At 39.1% G+C, this 27,687-nt stretch overlaps 1 protein-coding gene across 1 annotated transcript in view; it reads right to left on the bottom strand.

The window, feature by feature from the left end:
• Positions 1–27,687, bottom strand: part of ss (spineless) — a 770,665-nt gene that overhangs the window by 234,929 nt on the left and 508,049 nt on the right. Inside the window, exon 3 of the mRNA XM_067157402.2 lies at positions 18,734–18,843. Within this exon, the coding sequence (XP_067013503.2) occupies positions 18,734–18,843 (110 nt within the window). The remainder of the gene's footprint in view (positions 1–18,733; positions 18,844–27,687) is intronic.

The following is a 27,687-nucleotide window of genomic DNA, read 5'->3' on the forward strand; positions in this document are numbered from 1 at the left end:
CCATCAAATCTACTCTCTATACCTGGATAAATTTAGACTTCAGATTCAGATTTTTGTGGCGTCAGAACAGAGTCTTAGTTGCTTCACTAGAGGTGTGCCACAGGGATCATATCTTGGACCTGTACTTATATACCACTACTCAAGTGGATGGGGGTACAATAAAGAATACCAGACTAGAAAACCAATATCTACGGCGACAACCACGTCTGAATAACATAAATATCAAGGACATAAAAGTGTATTAAATTGGTATTAATACGTCGTAGCCTTATTTTTTTGTCAACATCAATAAATAAGATATCAAGAGAGCCGACAATCATACGCTGACAAGGATCACAGTACAGGGGAGAAGATATTGTCCAATATGTCTCAGGTCACACAATTTATAAATCTTGTCACCTTTGAGGACGCACATAATGGTAGCACCATCAATCACTTTGACACGAGCTGCGGCCATTTTCTTTCTTACGTCCCGTCCATTAGTCTGCATGAAATTGTGGTCGAAATGTATAAAGAAAAGTTCCGCTCTAGAATGGAAAGAGAAAAAAAACAGCGGAGAAAAAGAAAGAATGAAAGTATCTAATATATGCCGGTATATTCTGCTTAGATGTCATGTTAGCGGAGATGAAAGATAAGCGTCTTTCGAGACAGTTCAATTTTCTGTGATACAAAGGAGAGCACAGTAACGCAGAACTTTGATGAATTAACCGGCCTTAGTTATGCAGAAGGTTCGTTTACTGGCGATATTTCTTTTTCTGTTTGATATAGCAAGAAAAAAGAGGAATAGTTAGTGGATAGATTGGCGAACACTATGAACGGAAAATCCAATATATAGTCCTCTCCGTGTAAGGACGTACCCTAAGGGTGCAACCTTATCCTTTCTCCCCTGTAATATTAAGGTACTGATTTATAGTTACTTTTCTTGCTGTTGGGTCTTTTTCAGTGTCGGTAACCATACAGTTTAGGGACCCTACTTGCCGATACGACGTCTTACATTAACCGTTAATCTGGCACGTTGGCAACGTTCAATCACTGCTCTAGCGTGAATTGCGTGTTGCCACCGCATCGCTGTTGAAGTCACTAGTGATATATTTGCGAGAATATTTAAAGTATATTTTCTTTTTCTGTGGGATTGTAAATATATTTGGCTAATACCAGGTAAGTAGAATTGTGGCATGTTCGGATAATGCATTTAATAACATTGTTTGTGTGAAATGATGAAAGTGCTCAAATACGTCAGTCTCATGTCTAGATCTACCGGCACATGAAATAACTCTTGCGGGACGAAATTTTGGCAGTAGAACTTGTAACATTATTATTTTCAAATCCGCAGTGAACTTGAAAGCTGACCTAAATTCCGTTCACGGAGCTTGGCACATTAGTATTCCTATATGTTTCCTGATAAGCTTGAAGATATAACCAGCCTGCAGGCTGAAAATATGCCCAATAATCTCTCTCCTTACTGGTTACCGGTATTGAAGAGAGAAGGAAAGGTTCGCACAAAAGAAAGGGAAGTCATTGGATGTCTGGAACTTTCGAAAATCACACTGCAAAGACTTATTAAATAAACTGCATCGTTTAACATGCCCCGCTATTCAAGAATATGGTTATAGTACGCCTACTGTATATCAAAATAGACAGATAATTTGAGTGAGAAAGTGTGTTTATTTCCTTAATTCCTCATTGAGCGTGGAAATCGACGAGATATTCATAATTATCTTGATTTATTTCATCTTATCTTTTATCATTTACCAGGGTAGGGAAACATTCATTATCGGTGTTTACATTGAGGTTAGTTTTTTATGGTATGTCTGGTGATTTTAATATGTAACCAGGCAGGTTGGCAGCAGTGATCAGCCATTACAAAAAGGAGAAAAGAAGAGCATCGGGCGGCGATATTTACTTTCTGGGGTATTTCCTTACGTGGCGATTACTATACAATGATACCTCGATATCTCGAATCTCCTTGGAGGCTAAATTTGATTTCGATTTATCGAAATTTCGAGATGTAGAGATTACGATTTTTGAACATGTATAGCACGTGATTGAATCTTATGTATCTACGGGCTTATACTGGATACATTATTTTTAACAGTATTTGATACGGCATCACTTTAATTTTAACCCTTATTACAGTAAATTTTAGAAGACAGGATACAGTACATACAGTAGTGAAACAAGAAAGATACCTCCGTCAACACCTTTGCCAAAAAATCCGTTAATCTCTTCTGTTTGTTATTGTTAAATTTGTCGTCAGTACCACGCAGCAGAGTTCGTAAATGGAGCTTGTCATCCGCGACTTCGGGGGTTGCTTTCGTACGTGACCGGTAATTAATTCACACCCGAGAAACAGCGAGGCTTCGTCGATTTTCCGACCACTAGAAGTTTTTGTTTTCCGTTTCCCGTCATATTAGCTCCCAGCATCACTGTAACCCTTTCTTTACTTGTTAACCGTTCCTCACAAACTATAAATGCTGTAGTGCACAGTTAATGTTGCACAAAATTCGAGTTACAGTGTATTTTTTGCTTCAAGGGAGGAAATGTTTGCTTCGAGTAATAGAGAAACAAATACACGTGAAGAGTAAGTTACTTTGAGATACTGAAAATTCGACTAACGGAGGTTCGAAATATCGAGGTTCGACTGTACGTCACAGTGTTTATTTATCGTCGAATGAACTCTTTTCTGCCCTTAAGAACCCGACTAAATTTGCAGGGTTTGAACTCGAACGGAGGCAGACTCGGACTGATCCGATACAAATGCAATGGGTTGAAAGCGCTCGAACGTGGGATGGCTTGTCCGCGATGCCCAACCAAATCTATGGCACGCAGAGATCTGAAATTTTGAACATAGGTAGATAGAAACGGTCCGAATGAACCTCGAAGCCGGATTTTATATTTTAGCTTTCATTGGTGAGTTATTAACGGAAAACCATCGGAAAACGTGTGTTACGATATGACAATCCAACGTGCTGTACAATATTAAATGCACAGATTCGCTGTCGCTAGGCAACGCACATAACATAGGTAGAGAACAAAAGTCGAGGAGCCATTTTAAGTCCATGGTATAGGAAGCCATCTTTGGTCCCCGACACGAGGATCCATATTCAGTATGTAATATCTGGAACTGTTTGTCTGTGTGTATGTGTGCGATGACCAGCCAAATCTACAGCAAGCAGAAAACTGAAATTGTTAACAGACGCGAATTCTTAGATTAATTTTCATAGAGGTAAATACCTGTCTTCATTATTTCAGTGCTCGGCTCCGTGTCTAAATGTTTGCGTGCTGGCCTTTGGTCTCAGGGGTGCCGGGTTCGATTCCGGATGGGATCGGGAATTTTAACGATCATTGGTTAATTTTTCTGGCATGAGGGCTGGGTGTATGTGTCGTCTTCATCATCATTTCATCCTCATCACGACGCGCAGGTCGCCTATGGGAGTCAAATCAAAAGACCTGCACCTGGCGAGCCGAACATGTCCTCGGGCACTCTCGGCACTAAAAGCTATACGACATTTTATTTCTCGGCGCTAAAAGCCATACGACATTTCATTTCTCGGTGCTAAAAGCCATACGACATTTCATTTCTCGGCACTAAAAGCCATACGACATTTCATTTCTCGGCACTAAAAGCTATACGACATTTCATTTCTCGGCACTAAAAGCTATACGACATTTCATTTCTCGGCACTAAAAGCTATACGACATTTCATTTCTCGGCACTAAAAGCTATACGACATTTCATTTCTCGGCACGAAAAGCTATACGACATTTCATTTCTCGGTACTAAAAGCCTCACGACATTTCATTTCTCGGCACTAAAAACCTCACGACATTTCATTTCTCGGCACTAAAAACTATACGACATTTCATTTCCCGGCACTTAAAGCTATACGACATTTCATTTCTCGCCACTAAAAGCTATACGCCATTATTATTATTATTATTATTATTATTATTATTATTATTATTATTATTATTATTATTATTATTATTATTATTATTTTAGTAGGTATATTTTATAGTTTCATTTATTTATTTCACAGTTACCAAATATTCATTTCATTCAATTAAAATTTTCACGCATGGCTGTGTCGTAGAGAAATTCTTGGTCCGAGAAGTGAAATTGTAAACGTCATCAACACGCAGCTTTTACCTGTGTATGTGTGCGATGCCCAGCCAAATGTACGACAAGCAGAGAACTGAATTTGTTAACAGAGGCTTATTCTAGGATGAGTCTTTATACAGGTCTTCATTAATTATTTTTATTATTTTCATCGTTTCAACTATGCGACACGACTCTCAGTCAAGAAACTCATGCCGAATATCTTTGAGGCCACCATCATGAAGTAGGATTCATTTCTGGGATTCAAATCATTCCTTCAGATATACAGTTTTAATTTATACGTCTGCAATTCCCCATTGGAGTTCATCAACAAGGCACAAGGACAATAGTTTAAAGTTCAAGAGTTGGAAAGGCAAACACTCCATACATACTGGAAGGACACTTAATATAGTTTGTCTTTTATGCAATATGGTCTTTTATATCGTTTTAATATTATTTGTACCATCCAACAACCCGCTATCTTAAGTATTGAAAGTAACAATATAATTAAAAATAATGTAATTCATGCAATATATGTAAAAGGGATGTGTGTTAATAAATAATATGTTTTACTTTGATTTTAAATAAATTATTTTAAAATCTAACGCTTGAATTAATAAATGCGGGCGAAGACGCGGCTACATGCTAGTCATTAAATAAAATCTGTAGTGAAATCTTTTGTCATTCAGCATTATTGATAATTTTTCTGCCGTTCGGTAGGTCCATAAATGGGTGTGACCTCCATATCTCTCTGTCTTGTGCCCTGTTTTTTACCTCTGCATATCCTTTCGTTTATTTCTCTAATGCTGGACATTCCATGTCGTACGATGTTGGCATGCGAAAAATTTGTTGTGTCACATTCGGTGCTTACCCGACCACATTAATTAAAAATTCAGCAACAAATGTCAGTTCCTCTGTGTAAATGACGCACCCAAATGACGTAAAATCAAATTGTCTGCATAAGGTAACTGAGACCACACGATTATTAGCATTATTACCTTATTCGTATAACACTTTATCGACGGATGCTCACGTATAGTTGATTATACAGTAAAAATTGATTAACCCCATTACAGTAGCACCGTAATACGTCTTAATTTTTATAGTATCAGGCTACCGCTTCTTTTTCTGAAGAGATCTAATTAGATGCAGTGTTGTAACATAGTATGAGTGTAATTAGCGTGAAACTAAGAGGCTTATCAAAGACATAGCCCGACATTACAGTGTTAAGGAAGAACTACTTAATTTGTCCTTCCAGAGAGCACATCTTGATATGGTAACATAATCCATTCGTCAGTAGGCTTTCTCTGTGAAGTGTCATTTTATGTGGCGTTCTAAGAAGTTTCATGTTGCTCTAGTAAATCATAGATTTTATTCCGTACGTTTGTTCGCTGAGAATCCTCATAGATTAGTGCTCGCAGAGTTGACTGTTACCCCGGCACAGATTCTGGGCTCTGATAGAGAAATATTCTCACTAAGTGAGAAATCTCTCTGTTCACCTAAGTACCTGCCATTTGCACTGGTATTTATAAACTTTACTGACCTCTGTACGCCTACTTCCACTGCTCCTAGTTTTAATAGCTCAGGCTGGCATGGCTTCCACTTACTAGGACCAGGGTCGTCGTCATTTTTCCTTTCTGACTTCCCTTGGTCACTCTTGGTGGAATTCGATTTCGAAGATGCAAAATTTACAGCACCCAGTGTATCAGTCATTTTATTGCCTTTGATGGCCCTTCACTTACTTCTACCAACATTTTTGTTGTTGCAAGGTTCGAATCCTATTAAATTTCCAGTTCCAATGTCCGGCTCCATAGCTAAATGGTTAGCGTGCTGGCCTTTGGTCACAGGGGCCCCGGGTTCGATTCCCGGCAGGGTCGGGAATTTTAACCATCATTGGTCAATTTCGCTGGCACGGGGGGTGGGTGTATGTGTCGTCTTCATCATCATTTCATCCCCATCACGACGCGCAGGTCGCCTACGGGTGTCAAATCGAAAGACCTGTACCTGGCGAGCCGAACTTGTCCTCGGACACTTCCGGCACTAAAAGCCATACGCCATTTTATTTCATTTCCAGTTCCAATATCAACCTAAAATTTTGTGAAAACGAACAAAATCCAAAATTGCAATATGGGCCTCAAAATGGCTAGTCTTAATTCAGATTTGGTCCTCAAAACGGCCAGCTTTTAGAATTCCATTCAGAGCACCAACATTTTCGGACTCGAGAATTTCAATCTGGGCCTAAAAATGACCACTAATTACGACCTGAGACTCAAAACGGGCAGTTATTTAGATTTACTATTGAATCGAAAAATTCGAGAATTTTGACCTGGCTTCAAAATTACTAGATTTTAGAACGTCTATTTGAGTCTCAATTCCTATCATGGCCTCAAATCGGCTAGTTCATGGAATTGTTATCAGGTCCTATAGATTTCATACCAGGGTCTCAAAATGGCTAGTTATTAGAAAGCTTACCAGGGCCCCTAAATGCCTAGTTCTTAGAATTCTCACCAGGGCCCCAAAATTTCCATTTTTAGAATTTTGTCTAGATGCTGAAAATAACCAAAAATAACGACAAATGACAGGCACCACAGTATACAATCAGCAATAGCCAGATACCACGGTATACAACGAGGAAAAATCAGAAATAATCAGGAATAACCATAAATAACCTGGAAAAATCAGAAATCACTAGATACCATGGTATATAACCAGAAATAACCAGGAATAAACCGAAATAACCCAGATATCGTGGCATACAGCCACAAATAACCAGAAATAACTATGAATAACCAGAAATAACCAGAGTTCCTATCAAGGCCCCGAAACGGTTGATTTGTAGAATTCTGACATGGTCCACTAAACGACCAATCCTTTCAATTATGACCCTGAGCTTCAAAATTGGTTAATTATTAGAATTTCGATTTGATCTTCAAAATGACTTAAAATATCCGACCAGGGTCTTAAAACATCGTCCGGTATCAAGTAAAACGGTTGGTTTCAAGAATTTATTCGGGGCCATAAAATGGCCATTTCTTTGAACTACTGACTGGGCCTCACCATGGCTATTTCCTTCTATTTTGAATTCATTGTACCTTTTTTCTGCCCCACATTTAACCTCAGTCCCCGTTTCCTCTTACACGTTAAATTTCTTCTTTCTTAAATCTGAGGCTGTACCTTAATTAAGGCCACGACCGGGCGAGTAGGCCGTGCGGTTAGGGACGCGCGGCTGTGAGTTTGCATCCGTGAGATAATGGGTTCGAATCCCACTGTCGGCAGCCCTAAAGATGGTTTTCCGTGCTTTCCAATTTTCACACCAGGCAAATACTGAGGCTGTACCTTAATTAAGGCCACGGCCGCTTCCTTCCAATTCCTAGACCTTTCCTATCCCATCGCCGCCATAAGACCTATCTGTCACTGTGCGACGTAAAGCAACTAGAAAGAAAAGAAAATTAAGGCCAGCCGGGCTGAGTGGCTCAGACGGTTGAGACGCTGGCCTTCTGACCCCAACTTGGCAGGTTCGATCCTGGCTCAGTCCGGTTGTATTTGAAGGTGCTCAAATACGTCAGCCTCGTGTCGGTAGATTTACTGGCACGTAAACAGAACTCCTGCGGGATAAAATTCCAGCACCTCGGCGTCTGGTTTAGTGGGACGTAAAGCAAATAACATTATTATTATTATTAAATTAAGGCCGCGGCCGCTACCTTGTCAGTTCTAGCCCTTTCCCATCCTTCCATCGCTGAACACCTTCGATTTATCAGTGCGACGTTAAACAAATAGCTAATAATAATAATAATAATAATAATAATAATAATAATAATAATAATAATAATAATAATAATAATAACTCCTTCTTTCTTTCTTTCCTTCTTTCTTTCTTTCCTTCTTTCTGTGGAAAATCCTCAGTATCAAAACTCAACGTACACAGAATACCTGCATTAGATCATTCTTGATATCCGTAAATATGGTCGTATAAAACCATACTTAATTTGACTTCAATGGCTTGAATTAAGACAAAGACGAATACTAGCAGTAGCATTATTAAAAATAAATATTATAATATGGAACCCTTTCGTCCGTTATCTATATGCTGCATTCTGTCGCATGGAAAACGTTCATGATCGGTATAGTAGATTCACACGCAACACAACCACCGCACGTGCAAATACAATAAATCCTGTACTATAGGACATGTTGTGTGGCACGCATATATAAATCCTACGATTACAAAAACTCAAGTCACTCAGTAATCGGAAATTAATATTGTTGCTGGGTGATCAGTCCATAGACTAGTTTGATGCAGTCCTCCATGCCACGCTATTCTGTGCTAACCTTTTCATTTCATTTCTGCATCCTATATCTACTGTAATCTGTTTGTCATATCCATGTCTTGGTTTAACTCTACCTACACTTCCGTAAAAAAAAAAACCGAACAAGTCCTGGGCGTCTTAAGATGTGCCCTATTGTTCTATCACTTCTCGTCAAATTTAGCAAATCGATCTCCTCTCACGAATTAGATTCAGTATCTCTTCATTCATGATTCGATCTATCCATCTCACCTTCAGCATTCTTCTGTAACACCACATTTCAAAAGCTTCTATTCTCTTTCTTTCTGAGATAGTTATCGTCCATGTTTCACTTCCATACAATGCTATGATCCAGACGAAAATCTTCAAAAACTTCTTTCTAATTCCTGTATCATTGTTCGAAATGAGCAAAATTCTTTTCTTAAGAAAGCTCTTCCTTGCTTATGATAGTCTGAATTTTATGTCGCATTACTTCCGCCATCGTTAATTATTTTACTACCCAGGTAACAATATTCATCTACTTCCTTTAAGACTTAATTACTTTGGTTGTATTTTATTTGAAGATACAGTGCACAAATTGTGCGTAGATTTGAGAACAAACTGGAATTATCCTGTGCACTGTCATCACTAACTTTTTACAAAATATCACAATAGAAGGTCTCCGATTTGTACAAGTGAGTATCGGCTGCAGTGCACACAGCATAATTTACATACGCAGGATTCGTCTGGAAGTACTCGGTTTTACACAGCTTATGGTAGTATCCACGTACCACCATCGAGTTCACAAAGTGACGCAGATCTTGGTTAGTGCACTATTCATCAGGGCCTCCGTTGTATAAAAGTCGATCCAGATTTCGTCTCTCTCTTTTTTTAACTCTGTATTGCATAAGTTTCACCCAACCGTCTGTGAATGGTAGCCCCCTCTTCATCCTGAGGTACTCGATGAAGAAGATCTCCTTGGCAAGTTAATATGCAAGTCGAGATTTTGTGTATTTTTATATCCCCAGGGTAGCTTTCAGAAAGCTCGACTTGACTGCTTCAAGTGTCCTCAAGTTCGCCGTGGTCAGCTTCTCCCAGATGATTTCCAACCCGTGTGTGAAGATGGGAGCTATTTTTCGCGTCGAATAATGTCATAGCGGTTCACTATGAAAGCTTTGGGTTAATTTTAATGTCATATATGGCTTTGGTTGTCGCCGCTGCTCGAGACTTTATGCGGGCTCTGTTGTTTGTAATGTCAGTCCTAGATATGCGAATGTATTTACTGACTTTAGGGCAGTTGATCCTATGTGAATCTTGTCACTAGCTGCTTCTCTGCCTCCTTTCCGAAACGTCATTTTTTACAGTTTTCTCAGAGTTGATTTTGATCTTGTTATCCTGTGAATGGAGAAACAAGAAGAATGGAGAAACAAGTTGAAGCTGAGTTGGGAGAAGATCAATTTGGCTTCAGAAGAAATGTAGGAACACGTGAAGCAATCCTGAATTTACGTTTGATCTTAGAGGATCGAATCAAGAAGGACAATCCCACGTACATGGCATTCGTAGATCTAGAAAAGGCATTCGATAATGTTGATTGGAACAAGCTATTTATGATTCCGAAGATGATAGGGATCAGATACCGAGAACGAAGAATTATCTACAACCTGTACGAAGAATTATCTACAACCTGTATAAAAATCAGTGTGCAGTGATAAGAATCGAGGGCTTTGAAAAAGAAGCAGCAATCCAGAAAGGAGTGAGGCAAGGCTGCAGTTTGTCCCCTGTCCTTTTCAATGTTTACATAGAACAGGCAGTAAAGGAAATCAAAGAGAAATTTGGAAAGGGAATCACAGTCCAAGGAGAGGAAATCAAAACCTTGAGATTTGCCGATGATATTGCTATTTTATCTGAGAATGCAGAAGATCTCGAGAAGTTGCTGAATGGTATGGATGAAGTCTTGGGTAAGGAGTACAAGATGAAAATAAATAAGTCCAAAACAAAAGTAATGGAGTGCAGTCGAACGAAGGCAGATGATGTAGGAAATATTAGATTAGGAAACGAAGTCTTACAGGAAGTAGATGAATATTGTTACTTGGGTAGTAAAATAACTAACGATGGCAGAAGTAAGGACATAAAATGCAGACTAGCACAAGCAAGGAAGAGCTTTCTTAAGAAAAGAAATTTGCTCACTTCAAACATTGATATCGGAATCAGAAAGATGTTTTTGAAGATTTTCGTGTGGAGCGTGGCATTGTATGGAAGTGAAACATGGACGGTAACTAGCTCAGAAAGAAAGAGAATAGAAGCTTTTGAAATGTGGTGTTACAGAAGAATGCTGAAGGTGAGATGGATAGATCGAATCACGAATGAAGAGATACTGAATCGAATTGGTGAGAGGAGATCGATTTGGCTAAATTTGACGAGAAGAAGAGATAGAATGATAGGACACATCTTAAGACACCCAGGACTTGTTCAGTTGGTTTTTGAAGGAAGTGTAGGTGGTAAGAACGGTAGGGGTAGACCAAGGTATGAATATGACAAACAGATTAGAGCAGATGTAGGATGCAATAGTTACGTAGAAATGAAAAGGTTAGCACAGGATAGGGTGGCATGGACGGCTGCATCAAACCAGTCTATGGACTGATGACTCAACACACATCCTGTGCTTCTCTGTCCAGATTGTGAATGGCTTTTTGTAATTCAGATAGGGAACTCGAACCAACGACCATATCATCTGCATACAAGTATATGTTAACATTTACTGTTCCAAGCTGTTTTGAACTTATTTATTTTCTACTTACACTCCTTCCACAAGACTCTGCCCATAACATTCAGCAAATAATCATACTGGAGGTAATACATTGCATAGGTATTCAAAGAGGAAGTCTAAGTTTTGGCAAGGTCATTATTTGATATTTTTTTAAAGAGTTTTTCGTCCTTTTCTCTTTCCTTCTGCTTCTTCATGAAGCCATATGTTGTAAGTCCACACACAGTACACGTTCTCCAGAATACCTTGAATCTCTGTCTATATTTTAAAATGACTGTTTCGTTACTAATAGTGCAAATGAAATGTTGTATCGACCATCTGCCTTGTTCACAATAATCCTAATTACGAAGGCACAAGGAGATGAGGAGGGACCCTAATGATCTTATAATGCGGCCTGTCTTTCCTCTCACCAGGCTGCTTTTTGTAGTGCCCGCCACGCGCGACCTTGACCCGCACCCTAGCTGCCTGCCCTTTATCAACCTTCACTGTTTACTTCCAACGTATCAACACAGACGACACCGTATACCGAGGCACTGACTGCCCAAGGGAATTTTTAATTCGCAGCCAGACTCGGTCGCCTGGACAACTGAGGGGGTCGGGCCCTTAAATCCCGGTTCCCCTCCATCCCCCTCACTTAATTTAGACCAGAACTGTGATCTTGCAGATTATTTTATAACCAAAACTTACCTGATTATCAGCCTCTTGCAAAATTTTCATCTGTGCAAAAGTGGTGCCAACTAACACCAATGAAAAATGCATCAAATTGCATCATATTTACACCACATATTTTTTCACATTGACACAAATTTGGCGCAAGTGAAGTAACGTTTTACGCCATAGTTACAGCAAAACTGAAGTACATTATTCAGGCAAAAATACACCAGAGTTTTTCCTTCAAACTTCTTTACTATCACCACCACTATTGAACAAAATTTGCTTCAGAAATCTCCAAATTTACACCAAAGATTTGTGGAATCACCTTGGTATCATTTTAGTGCAAAATGTGAGCAATTTTCTTCGTATTTACGCCACAAATATAATGGTTCAAAAATTGGTATAAAGTTGGTGTATTTTTGGTGTATCGTTCGAAGCAAGCATTTTGGTACATTTCTTGGGTATTCTTTATGCAATTTTGCTGCAAAATTAGAGCATTTTCTTTCGCATCCCCCCCCCCCCCAATATAGTTCAAAATTGGTAACAACAACAAGAACGCTAACGTCATACTTCTCTCGGCATTTAAATTTATTTTACTTTTTTTTAAATTCACTTTCTGCATTTTCCCCCTCTTCCCCCTCCCCCTTCCCCCGGCCAACGGTCTTGTTTGCAGCCCCTATAGTCTTCTCCCTCCATGAGATTCCTTTGACCTTCTTACTCTCTCAGCTATCCAGCTCCATGGCTAAAAATGGTTAGCGTGCAGGCATTTGGTCACAGGTGTCCCCGGTTCGATTCCCGGCAAGGTCAGGAATTGTAAGCATCATTGGTTAATTCCGCTGGCACAGGGGCTGGGTGTATGTGTCGTCTCGTTTATGTGATTACCCCAATGAAAACTTCTGTTTTTTTTTGCTAGGCCTACTTGTTTAACATCGCAATAACACATCGAAGTTTTCTGCGACGGAATCATTGGAAAGTTAATGGCCGTAGCCCCATCTGCCTGGTGCGAAAATGGGAAACCATGGGAAACCATCTTCAGGGCTACCGACAGTGGGTTACGAACTCACCACACTTGATTTCTAGCGCGGTAACAACGCATATGTGAGCGCGTGATTTTACTGTGTGAAAGTATGAATGTTTGTAGACTGATTCTACAGATGTCAGTTCAAAAATAATTAGTTAAACTAGTTCATGGGGCGCCGATAAGGACCCCGCGGGCGGGGCAGCCCGTAGATTCTGAGGGGCCCATGGCTGTTTCTTAATTCAGTAGCTAAAGAGTGATTTTACATATTGATAAAGCTACTGCACACAACACAGTAGTATTTTTATTACACAGGGTTATTCCAAACTTAGGCCATCGTAGTGCAGAGCTTCTTTCGTCAATATGTGTACGATAGTTATTTCTGGAAGAATGTGGGTTTCGCAACCTGTTCCAATAATAACCATCCTTTGCTAACACTCACAACAATCAACAAGGTTTTTGAAATAATTAGCCAGATCTGAGAACCCAGCAGTCAGCGAAGATGCGATAACAAAGACATCCTCCTTATCTGAACTCTAAATACTGAAGTTTCGAGCCTGTTTATAACTCTCAGCACTTAGTGTAGCTAAGTAGGCCAACGATGGACGGTTGAGTAGTAAATTATTTGATCCTAGGAACGAGATTATTTCTTAATATTGTGACAGTCACCGTGTTTTGGTAACTATAGTTGGAATATGTATTTCTTGTGTGTGTAAGTGTGTTCGTACCATATAAGTGTAGTGATTTAATTCCTTCGGATTTGAAAACTAAATTATGTAATTATTATCGTTACGTTGTTGTTGTTCATTGTAACAACCCTGTAGTACGAAATAAACTTATGATTTTCTTTATCAGGAAGCGAGGGGCCCATTTTCAATTATAGCGTGGGGGGGGGAGCTTCTTAGCGCCGCTACTGACGAGTTCAATTCCTTTTCACAACACCTAAGAAGGGCGAACAATAATAGCTAACATAATCCAAGGCATGACTTCATATTTTAAAATCCATTCCATGATAGCTGGAGAGACAGACACAGCACACTGTTACTGTCTGAAGGTCTGGTTTGCTGCCATCCATTAAAAACACATTTGTAAGCCGACAATGAGGGAGAGAGCATTCACACCAACTATCAGTGGTCAGTGGCCTGTCACCTGCCGGGGCACTTCACTTCTTCACAGCTGTCAACAATTCGCGCTGGACACTCACTTAACAAGAGGACTCCCCAGTCGCGCAGAATTTCAACTAGATTTAATATAATTTGTCAGCTAGCCCTTTCTTTGATACTTCAAGATCTCCTTCGTAATAAAATCCTTATTCTGCCCGTCATTCACAACGATATAAAAAAAGACCGTTTCAGCAGCTGAAATTCGCAACAATTATATATTGTTGTCCCCTTTTTACAAGAAAAATACAACGAAACTCTCACAAGCACGAAATTGCAACTTTTTTTAAAACGAAAATTGCTTGTCTGAAGCTACGCTGAAGATGGTTGCCAACGCGCACAGAATAACATACTGCAATGTATTCGCTCGCTGAGGCCAAGATTTGTGACCGTCCCATGATAGCAAAACCGTTTGTGCCAGCCCACGAAAATAGAATAAGATACGATAGAGCATTTACGACAGGCAGGGAATACTATGTGTGTGTTATGCCGCCTCTATCCACAGAGGGACAGATTTACCTTGCAGAATTCAAACGAATGGAAGTGGTTTCCATCTTGAAACCACGTAAGCCTGCCAATGACCCGAGCAGTTATAGAAAAATTGCCCTTCTTAGTTGCTGTTATAAGCTTTTTGAGAAGCTAATCTACAACAGAATCAGCGCAATAATTTTTCAGCATATTCCAGTTGATCAAGCCGGATTTAGGACAAATTGCAGCTGCTGAAATCAAGTGCTTTCGCTGACATCCCACATTGAAGCAGGTTTCCAGAAACAACTCAAGACCTCAGCCGCATTCATTGATATTACAGCAGCGTTTGACACAGTCTGGAGGGAAGGATTAAGCTTCTCCGCATTGTACCCTGTAGGATCATCGTGCAAGTTATAAATAATATGCTCAATGACAGATGATTCCGACTGTGTATGATAAACAGTATGAGCAGAGAAAGGAAGCTCAAGAATGGATTACCTCAAGGATCGGTATTGTCTCCCCTACTGTTCAATTTGTACATCACCGATATCCCAGAAACATCATCACGAAAATTCTGTTATGCTGACGATATAACACTACCCACTCAACATCGAGACCTTAGTGTGACAGAAAAAGTGCTACAAAGAGACCTGATTTCATTTGGAACGTACTTTAAGAAATGGCGACTGAATCCTAATCCTAAAAAACAGAAGCGACATGTTTTCATCTGCATAATAGCCAAGCTGGCATTAAACTTCAAATCCGTTTTTTGTCATCGTGAACTTCGGCACGCCTGGCATCCAAAATATTTGGGCATTACACTTGATTGCACACTATCTTACAAACAACATCTTATGAATCTGTCCAAAAAGCTCAAAACGCGTAATAATATCGTTCAGAAATGGTGTGGCTCACGTTGGGGTTCCTCAGCAAAGACTTTAAGATCTTCTGTTTTGGGACTCGTTTTCTCGTGTTGCTGAGTACTGTGCACCAGTTTGGCTGAATAGCCCGTATACAAGACGCATTGGTATTTAACTGAATGTTAGCATGCGGTTGAAATATCTGGTACTATCCAGTCCAGACCCCTTTGTTGGCTCCCAATTCTGTCAGGTATAATGCCGCCTGATTTAAGAAGATCAAATGCTCTCATTCGAGAGGGCAAGAAGATTGAAATGATCCCTCAACTGCCTGCTTTGGATGATATTCCCGCTCTCAAGACAACGAGGCTCAAGTCACGTCATCCATCTTCGCGTGATGCTGTCTTTACCCTTTAGAAGAACGGAGAAGTCGCTGGAAAGTTGCTATCTACACAACATCTTTTCTGGTGAACATCCTCTACAGCGTAAGCTTTGGACCACTCTGAATCGGGCGAGAACAAATCATGGACGATGCAGGGCTGAACTTTATAAGTCAAACTATATTTCATCACCAGAATGCGACTGTCCCCCATATTGTAAGTAAATGTATACAACGTTCCTACACGGGTAGCCCGAGTGACTTTTTGGAACCAACAGAGGAAGCCATACAGTGGATCACCCAACTGGACATTCTACTATAACTAAATCTTGCTCCCAAGAAGCATGTTTCTTGTCTGTGTATATTTGTAAATATTATGTACTTGTATATCCGGTCTAGAAAGCCAAGAATAACGGCCGAGAGGATTCGTCGTGCTGACCACACGGCACCTCGTAATCTTCGGGCCTTCGGGCTGAGCAGCGTTCGCTTCATAGGCCAAGGCCCTTCAGGGCTGTAGTGCCATGGGTTTTTTGGTACGTGTATATATGTATCTAACTTGTTGCCATGCACCAATAATAATAATAATAATAATAATAATAATAATAATAATAATAAATTTTGATGGACAGCTTGTATCCTGAATACCGTAATCTCAGCGTTCTAGCGAGGAGACATTTGTAGACGAATACGTTTGAGTGGTATCTTTAAAAGTAGGAAAGATCACAATATGAAAATAAAGTTGGAATTTAAGAGGACAAATTGGGGAAAATATTCGTTTATAGGAAGGGGAGTTAGGGACTGGAATAACTTACCAAGGGAGATGTTCAATACATTTCCAATTATTTGCAATCATTTAAGAAAAGGCTATGAAAACAACAGATAGGGATACTGACACCTGGGCGACTGCCCTAAATGCGGATCAGTAGTGATTGATTGATTGATTGATTGATTAATTGATTGATTGATTGATTGATTGATTGATTGATTGATTGATTGATTGATTGATTGATTGATTGATTGATTGAATGTGAAGACAGAACTGAAGCCAAAGGACACGCGTATCTGGCATATTGTTTGGGCTAAAACATTATAGACCGATTGCTGTCTGTTGTTGATCAAGTTACGACACTGTAAGTGAATACAAGGATTCCGTATTCTTCTTCTTCTTCTTCTTAACCAAACTCCCTAGCTGCATGGTCAGCGTTGAGGCCTTTGGTTGGAGGGTTCCGGGTTCGATTCTTGGCTGGTTCGGGATTTTAGTATTGTGTTACTGTATTACCGTAATTCTTCTGTCTCGGGGACTGGGTGGTTGTGTTTGTCCCAATACTTTCCTCTTCATATTCAGACAACACACCACACTGCCAGCCACCACAGAAATACGCAATAGTGATTATATCCCTCCATATAGGAAGGTCATCCGGTCATAAAACAGAGACAAATCCACATGTGTGTGACAGTTTAAAACCACGATCCGGTCTGGAAAAATCGGTAGAATTATTATTATTATTATTATTATTATTATTATTATTATTATTATTATTATTATTATTATTATTTGTGTTTATTGAGATGTTCAAAGGAGTTGCAAGAAAAATGAACGTGTGTATTTACGAAAGAAATCAGAAATATACATATAAACTGTGGGAGTTGAAAATGACAGTCATTTTAGCTGCAGAAGTTCGATCCACTTCTAAAATGCCAGTAGTGTAAGGATTTTATCACTCCCATTGTTCTCGACCCATTTTAAATGACTATTCTTTGGCCCGAAATTACGATTTTCAATTAAAAGTATTGTAAATGCTATTAAGCCCAAATATAGTGAATTGTACAATATTGAATTGGTATTTCTTCGCATCCAAATGATAAATCAATTTCTTTTTCCGAAGGCAGCAGGACAAATTAACATCATCAACCAACAGGTTACGAAAGGTGACAAAATAATGTTCGTTGACTCGGCTTTTCTCTATGAATTGTTTTTTCACTTTTTATTTACTTTTTCCATATTTAATTTTATTACTTGTATGTTGAATGTATCACAGAATTAGCGAATAATGCATTTGGGCTTACCACCTATATATTCACATTAAATAAATAAATAAATAAATAAATAAATAAATAAATAAATAAATAAATAAATAAATAAATAAAACCTATCAATGCCTAAGAATTCAGGTTCTACTTATTTGACAGATATGTCGATTAATGGATTTAAAAGTATACACCTTATTCTCAGAACTTCATTAAGAAATTAAGAATAGCGTATTGAACGTGCTTGCTGAAGCCTTGTCGTGTCACTAATGTTTCAAAACAAGAAAGGACAAGTGCATTAAATGTGTGTAGCATAATATTCAAAACGAAAACATTAGTAATATCTCAGGAATGAATACGGGCAACTTCACCGAATCATTCAAAATAACTTGAGCTGGGAAGGATTAAATACAGAATACAGACGTATACGCTACATTAATGCAAGGACAAATGTAACATTTCAGAATTTTAAAAAATCAGAACCACCGCTCACAAAAATTCCCCACTTTTTAGGCTATGCAATGTCTACAACAGTGCAGGTCAGAAGAATAGTCCTTCACACTTCTTAATAAATTTGTGTTTCATTTATTTTTAGATATTTAGATTTAGATTTGAGATTTTTTAGATATATTTGTTATTCCTACAGTTTCTATAACGATTCAGAATCTGAGTGAAAGCTTTGTAAATAATTTTTCTCTTATCAGACGTTTGTGTGTTCTGCATTACTTTCCCTGTCTTTTCGTTTCTTTCTTTTTACAGTGATTCGATCTGCTTTGTACGTGATAAGTCTATTTCGAGTCTGAAAAAGTATTAATGTACTGTAAATTCCGAATGGTACTTTCTATATATAAAATTTGTTTAAATTTTCAGATATTTAGATTTTATATTTATATTTTTGTTCTTCCTAATATGTGCTATTTGTAATTGGAGAAACATCTCTGTTGGTGGAATGAAATGAATGAAATAAATTATTAAAAAGGATTGGTTTGCTAAACTAATGTAATCAGATGAAGACGAGCCTACCTGCAGGAACATCTCTCCGTCCAGGAGCGAGTGGTCGTAGGTGGTGAGATCTCTGTTTCGGAACTGAGATTCATGGTGGAGACCATCTTCCTTGTCCTTATGCATAACCACTGCAACAAGAAAAAAAACATTGCATTTTAGATTGTTGATGGATATAAATAAATATAACATTTAAAGTAATATTAATTTCTGTAGAAAAAATAAAAATATAACAAATGCGAGTATAAAAAATGCTCCAAAATTTCTAATAACAGAAACTGGTCGAATAAGGAAGGTAAAGAAATACAAATGTGTGAGAAAAACAATTCAAGAAAATGCGTTGGAAAAATCCGCTATAGAAGAAAGAAATACATAAGATGGAAATATCGTACTGTATAACTAGGAATGTTTACAACAAAAAGTGTTTATCTAAAAACCTCAAAACACAACACTACAACACAGTAGTCAAACCGGAATGCCTATACGCTGAATAAATTAGAAGTAATGGGAAGAAAAATTATACGGAAAATACTCGGTCCGCAGAACTCTTGAAATCATGAAGTAATGACGAAATATACCAGAACATAGAAAACATAACAGATAAAATGCGGAAGAACGATTGATTTTTTTGGACATTTAACAAAATGGATGACAACAGTTTAACCAAACAGATCTTCAAATATCTTTGGAACAAAAAGTCAACAACAACCTGAATTAATGAAGTCATGAAAAATTTGGGAAGAAACAATATAAGAGAAGAAGCAGCAACATAAAGAAGGAAATTTTTAGAAATTAAGTGTTAAAAATGGAAGGATTGCAAGGTAGGGAGAGAAAGAAAACAGAATCAAAATGATCCGAAGGGAGGAAAACGAGACACAGTGAGCAGATGAAGGAGAATTGGAGGAAGAAGGAACAACAAAGGATTAAACATTGAATTTGTCACGTGGTCCCTAGATGACACTAACGAAAATAATAATAATAATAATAATAATAATAATAATAATAATAATAATAATAATGGAAAAGGATGCTTTCGTACCAATGAGTTTATCCTAAAGGAGATGACCGAGCAAGTGGCGTTCGGGAGATGGTGGGTTCGAACCCCACTGTCGGCAGCCCTGAGGATGGTTTTCTGTGGATTCCCCATTTTAACGCCAAGCAAATGCTGGGTTTGTATCTTAATTAAGGCTATGGTCACTTCTTTCACACTCCTAGTCCTTTCCTATCGCATCGTCGCCATAAGACTTATCTGTGTCGGTGCGATGCAAAGCAAATTGTTCAATATATATAAAACTGAAGGTTGTCAGGTTATCGTCAGTGTGGCATCAAAGAATTCCTGAATTATTTGGTCAAATCATGTGATGTAGATAAGGAACCCTTGAAATGCATATAATTTCAGGAAAAGTGCCTGGGAAGGGGAAACTCAGGCGAGTTCCCACAAGCTAGACAAATTGCCACCAAGACACACCTCATATAAGCAAGCCATTTGGAAGAACACAGCGAAGGCAGGAAACAGATACAAAGAAATATCCTTAAAGATTACGATCATCAGAATTGATGAAACGAAAGTAATAAGTTATTATTATTATTATTATTATTATTATTATTATTATTATTTTCATCATGCTGTAGACCCATCTTCTGTATATACATTGTGATATTCAAAGCACGATGACTCGTTCGACACCTGACTGCTCAGGAAATGTCACAATTTGCAGCCTACCTGGGTAGGAGACCACCATTCTTTGCTGATATTGAGGGTAACTCTCTCCCAGATATTAACCCAACAAATACGATTAGACCAGGTGAAATGTATCCGTGAACACACTACGGGGGGTGATATTCAGCTGTCACCCCGGTAAGTAAACAATTAGCAGGCTTGCTGAGTCAGCATGACTAGCGAGAAGCGAGTCTATTAAGCTGTCTTAGAGCCCCCTTCCCTGCCAGTCAATCTGAACGATACCTTCTTTAACTGGCCCATCACAATCAGAACTCTCTCCATCAATACATCTAACAGGTATCCATCAAGACGTAGTATACAAACACAGAAATCTTCACGGTGTAAACCTATAGAAGGCAGTGCTTTGTTTATACGCGAGTTACTGGTGGACCAGGTAATGTACTGGCCGTGTAGATGGCGCGGCTCAGCGGCTGCACGAGGCCAGGAAAATTTACACGTATCACACAACCAACCACCACAAAAACACGCGGAGTAGAATGGAGCCCTCCTCATACGGGTGGAATGAGGAAGGGCATCCAGCCGTGACATTGGGCCAAATATAAATATACACAATGCCGACCCCAAGAAATTGGAAATGAAAGCCGCGTTTTTTATTATTCTTATTATTTTCTTTAAAGAATTTGGCTAAATATAGACCACTTAGAAGCTAAAACTATGGTAAAATATTTTTCTGTTTCTTTTCTTCCCAGAACTGCTCCATACGTCGACTGATCGCCAGCCTCAGTTCCTCCGATGTTGACGTCCAATTAGCAAAATCGAAAAATCCGCCGAAGTGATCAGTGATTATGTCATCTGTGATCATCAGTCTTTGTAGATCCCATCGTATCTCTTCCAGCCAACCGGTGGTGTGTTTGATTTAGAGATCGTTATAAAAATATCTTCTTAGTTAGCCTGTCGCTGTTTATTATGTAAAAGTGACCATAAAATTGCAGTCTACGTCTTTCAAGAGTGCCTGTAATTGTCTCAGTATTTCGGTACAGGCCTTTATTTTTCTCTTCGTTAAAATATCTTTATTATTTTGGGGTCCCAAAATGTTCCTAAGTATTGTCCGTTTCTCCTTGTCCAGTTCCTCTTGTTCACCTCTTTTGTTCAACTTTAAACATTCTGATCCATACAATACCTCTTCTTCAGTTACAGCTATGTAGTGCATGATTTTTGCCTGGAAAGATATCGATCGTTTGTTGTAACTGTGTCGAGTGACTTTATAACCCATATCCTTCTTCTACAATATCTCCTTGCACGGCGTGTTATCGAGTCCATTTGACTGGATCCATTCTCCCAGATATTTGCATTTATCAAGTCTTTGAATATCTCCATGTTGTGTTTTGAATCACTTTTCTCCGTTGTCTCTATGTTCAAAACATTTAGGTTTTTCATATGAAATTTGAAGACCAATCATGTAGAGTTCACACCATTATTTGTGCTTGTAAATTATTTTCCGAAGTTACTGCTATATCATCAGCAAAGACAAGACATTTCACCTCAGATCTGCCTTTTCCTTGCCCCAAATGAATCCCTTAAACGTTTTTCATGTAATATAATATCCAGCTCCCTCAAAATTGTGTTTAATATCAAATTAAAGAGAACTGATGAAAGTCCATTATATTATTATTATTATTATTATTATTATTATTATTATTATTATTATTATTATTATTATTATTATTATTATTATGACATCGTAGAATTAAATATAGTAAACTCTGAATAGAACATCTTCCTAATGTCAGGAGGGAAAGTGAATCAGTCACTCAGTTATAAAGATAAATTGACGACACAAACCTGTTTTTAATGGAGCATTAACAATAAAGGGCAAATTATGGAGAATACATTTAATATTGATTATACAGTGTTAGGTATTGAAAGATAGTATTAAATTATTGAGTAATAGGTCATCTACAACCAGTACTTTAAAATGTTAAACATTACCTTTAATGTGAGGTAGTTTAAATTTGGTTGTTAGTGATGTAACCTAATTGGTGGACCTGTATAACCAGTAGCAAAACAAGGTGACACTTCACCGTCTATACATAAACTTCGTCTTGCATGCCTAATGAAGGTAACAGAACTCCTAAAAGGTGACATTACAAGATCACGTTTCATTCAAGGTCTGACCACATCGTGTTCTCTTACAAGACCAGAACATTTTCTCTAACACTGTTTTGTCAACTCCGCAGAACTAAACCCTCCCCGCAGAAGCCACATGTTAACTGACATCTCGCACACAGAAATATGCTACTACAACACTGGAGTAGCGTCAAAAGAAACTTATGGGTAGAGTCCAAATGTTCAGGCTGTAATAGGTTAGCCTGCCTGCACTTCCGTAATGTAGCGAGAATAACATAAATTCTAGGGGTCCTGATAGGTCGCACCCACTACCGTTTATGCAAATCTCAAAGCACAGTTGTTATCCGCATTAGTCTATACTTGTTATCCGCTCCGATAAGATTGCAATCAATCAATCAATCAATCAATCAATCAATCAATCAATCAATCAATCAATCAATCAATCAATCAATCAATCAATCAATCAATCAATCAATCAATCAATCAATCAATCAATCAATCAATCAATCAATCAATCAATCAATCAATCAATCAATCAATCAATCAATCAATCAATCAATCAACCAATCAACGTACTGTTTTTTCTGTTAGTGACTGGAGAGAGTTTGATGTTCTGATCAACGTTCTGTACCTATTCCTGTCATAAATTTCACTGGGAGCAATATCCAGTTCTTGAAGGTCTTTTCTGACGAGTCTTGCCCACTTGGCATTAGTCGCTTTCCCTCTAGAGATGGTGTGGAAGCTTCTGGAGGTGAGCCTCTGATTGTCCATTCTCATGACATGACCATAGAAGTTCAATCTCCTCTTCCTCATAGATGTTGTAATGCTCTCCAATTGTTTGTACAGTTCGTTGTTGTGCCTAATTCTGTACTTGTCTTCTTCTTTAATAGGGCCCATGATTTTTCTCAGGATCTTCCTATCCTTCAGCTTCAGTTTTCTAAGTTGCCCTTTTTTTACCATGTTTAGGCATTCTGAGGCGTATAGTACTGACGGTCTCACTACAGTAGTGTAATGCCTAATTTTGAGGTTAAGGGAGAGAGATTTGGATTTGTACATACTCTTACATAGGTGGTAGGCGCTTTCCAGTTTGATGCATCTGCTGTTTATGGCCTGATCTTCATTCCTGTTTGGGGTTATACATTCTCCCAGGTATTTGAAGGAGTTAGTCCTTTGTACTGTTTTGTCCCCCACTGGGATTGATTTGGGTGCATCTTTGATGTTGGTGATAAACTGTGTTTTGTTGATGGCGATATTCAGCCCTACTTTAGCTGCTATGTGGTCGAGAGAGGATAGTTGATGGATAGCTTCCTCCACACTGGATGCCAGGAGTGTAAGGTCGTCTGCGAAGGCTAAACAGTTGACAGTTAACTTGTCTTTCTTGTAGCCTATTCTCAATCCAGAGTCATCCTTTAGCATTTTCGTCCACTCACGAATGACTTTTTCGAGAAGGCAGTTAAAGAGGATTGGAGAGAGACCATCCCCTTGTCTAACACCTGTTTTGATCTCAAAGCTCTGGGACAGTTCCTCTCTGAATTTGATTCTGGCTGTAGTGTTGGTAAGAGTTGCTTTCACTAGATTTAAGGTTTTCTTATCTAGTCCCAGTACAGCAAGTGCCTGGAAGAGTGACTCTCTATCTACTGAATCGTAGGCCTTCTGAAAGTCAACAAATTACAATGATGCATTTGAAGGTAACAACGAACTGAAATTCCACGTATCTATAACAAATATAGGGTAGGTTTTGGAACGACGACTTTCTTTCAAAAATTATCTGAAGGGCTCCTAAAGAATTTTATGAAGTGATAGGAGGCCATGCTACCATATCCGCCTGTATACCGTGCGGGTGTGGGATGGCAGAGCATGCAGGAAGAAGGCTTTGCAATGAATTTGATATGCAACAAGTTCGAACATGCAATGAGTTTGAACTGGATAAACTGTGATTAGCAGAACACGCGACCAACGAGGTCTACAAAATGTGTGAGTGTAGCCAAGTGAGGGAAGTTTGATTGGTCGCAGTTTATAAACAACGGTGAATTGATTATTATCCTACTTTTAAAACGTTATACATGTTAAGGTGACCCGATCTCCACAACGTGATATCTAGTACTATCGCTAGTTTCTTCCTTGCATAAAGGTTGTACAGACAGGGCTGCATTCGTATTTGGAAGGATGTGTAACTGGTACTGGCCCGCACACTGTGGTACAGACCTGATCGAATGAACTGTGTCCAAAGTCGTCACTGGTTCATAGGTAGAGTGTCGGCCTCCGGACCCCAGGATAGCGGCTTCAAACCTGGCAGAGGTAGTCGGATTTTTAAAGGGCGGAAAAAAGTCCATGCCACACTCCATGGCGTACGATGCCGGCATGTAAAAGATCTCTGGTGACACTTAGTGTTTACCCGATAAAACTAATTCAAACTAGCCTTAGACTATCAAGGGAGATTGGGTTTACTCTGTCGTCTAGTAGACCTAGAGTAAAACGGAACGTCGAAATTGACGATCAAACAGCCAGATGGCGTCGAATTAAAATGTATGCACACAGTAGCTGAGGCCATACCACTGCCTTCGTGGTGTACAGGCTGTGAAGGTGGATTGCTTAGCATTCGCTGCTCACATGGCACTGTTAACAGGAGATAAAGAAGAAGTCCCGAATAATGCTTGAAAAATTACATGAAATCGCAAAGAAATCAGGACTCGGGACTCATATGAAAAGGCAGAGTACATAGAATACAAACATAATAAAGAAAAGCATCTGGAAACAAGGTATGGAAAAATCAAGAGGTCAGATAAATTTGAATATCTTTGTGAATGGATCCAGGCGAATGGGCTTGATAAAGAAGGACATAAGGGAAGGGCCATAAAGATGGATTTAGCCTCTATATTAGTACAGAATAGATACAATAAAAGAACAATATCTTACAGAGCAAAGATCAGACAGTATACCACGGTTATAAAGCCAGAGGATCTTTACGGTTCAGGATGTCTGATACTGAATAAGAAAAGGGAAATGGATGAGATAGAGAAGAAAGAAAGAATAATAAATATCTTAGGGCCCGAAAGAAATAAGAATGTACATGGAGGAAGAGGAGACTGAACGAGAGTGGACTAACAAAGAAAATCTTCAACTACATCATCAAATGAATGGGTAGAATGAAGGAAGTTGGCATCAATCAAAAAGAAAACTTTAACAGAAGTATGCTTTGAGCTACAATTGATAAATTCAGAGGACAAGAAGTGGAACCACCGCGAAATCATGAAGAAGTTCTGGGAGAAGAAAATAAGGACTAACCAGCAAGACAATTGTTAACCGTGGTCCAAAGTAGCCCAAAATCGAAGAAATAATAATAATAATAATAATTGTACGAGTTCTGGTACCGAGGTGCAGGTCATCTCAAGTGGCACGATCTAGATATTCCAACTGTGCTGCTATCTATAATATAAAGGAGAGTAGAATTCAACTGGATGTTTCTAGTGACTGAGTTATTTTAATTTTGTCGATTGGCATTGAGAGCGTCATCGGAAACCTCTAACATGCAAGCGTCAACGACATGGAGCAACAAGAGTTTTTTTTTTTATAGCGTTTCAAAAATCGATGACGTCAGTCATGATTGAACCCTGAAGCTTAGGATATTGCGTCGAACACTTTTCTTCTTTAATCCATTTACCGTGCAGGGTTGGTTTTCTCCCGGACTCAGCGAGGGATCCCACCTCTACCACCTCAAGGGCAGTGTCCTGGAGCGTGAGACTTTGGGTCGAGGATACAACTCACCCAGGCGGCCTCACATTCTATGCTGAGCAGGGGCGTTTTGGGGGATAGGCAGATTGGAAGGGATAGACAAGGAAGAGGTAAGGAAGTGGAGTTAGGTACCATCCCGATATTTTCCTGGAGGTAAAGTGAGGAAGCACGGAAAACCACTTCGAGGATGGCTGAGTAGACAATCGAACGCCCCCCTCCCCATTCTCTCACCCTCTACTCAGCTGGCCTCCCGAGGCTGAGCGGACCCTGTTCCAATCCTTGTATCACATTTCAAATTTCGTGGCAGAGCCGGGAATTGAACCCGAATTCCAGGGCTGGCAGCTAATCACACTAACCACTACACCACAGAGGCGGACCTAACACTCTGCTACTGATCCACTCTTTTATTTCACCTTACAACAAAAGTCAGAAGTATATCATATCCAGTTTGAAATTACTTTCAGGATGTATGTCGTACTTTTTTCCCGTCATCCACTGTTTCTCTTTATAGTAGATATGCAAATTCACCGAGTAAGTACTCTGCTGTGGGTGTCACAGAGGATAAGAGTTGCTTAATGAATCATTAGGTTCTGTTCGTCTTCTTTCTTCCTTCCCACAGAGAGAGAGAGAGAGAGAGAGAGAGTCATGAATTATGTATGACGGGCTAGAGACTGTCTAGTGTGTTAAATATGGTCACCACTTTCCGGACAAATACTGTGCATGAAATATTATAAGGAACTGGCCTTAATGAGAACCTATCGAGAAGTCTGCTATCGATATATATCAAGTTCATATTAATTTAAAGGACAGAGCGGTAAAACGAAAAATAAGCAGCGATATTCTCTTAATTTGAAGAGATGAGCTTCAGCTCGGCCACAAACAAACACTCTGATCTTCATATGAGCTTGCAGTTTACTACGTTGTAAAGAGTCGAAGGGCTGTCAAGAGAAGATGAATATTATGGTCTGGAAACATCAAAGATGGACAGGTATTCATAGTGTTGAAAGACCTTTCCACCTAGCAAGAGATCGCCAAGGTGATCGACAACGTCAGCGGAACCTGATATGGTACTTTGAAGAATTAGAAAGCATTAGAGTGAGATTTGTTATGAGATCAGATGAGCAACAATTATCAGATCAGGACATCCCTCGTTTAGGAAAACAGTGGCTGTACAGCCTTCTTGCGCAGGGCGATTGATTCCCAGTGCGACCGCAAGCTCACAGCTCAAATATACGGCTGCGGCGCGGCCAGTGGCCGTCACTCACAACATGAACTAGCCGGACCTGAACCACACAGACACAGTTGGAGGTAGAAATAAAGACATAAAGATAATTAACGACTAAAACAAGGACGGTCTGACTACTGCGAGGCAGCCTTGGTTTCGGAAGGTCCCGAGTTCGATTTACGATCGTGCTTGGGATTTTAGCCCAATCAA

This window comes from Anabrus simplex, chromosome 13 (genome assembly GCF_040414725.1).
Source record: "Anabrus simplex isolate iqAnaSimp1 chromosome 13, ASM4041472v1, whole genome shotgun sequence".
NCBI classification, from domain to species: domain Eukaryota; kingdom Metazoa; phylum Arthropoda; class Insecta; order Orthoptera; family Tettigoniidae; genus Anabrus; species Anabrus simplex.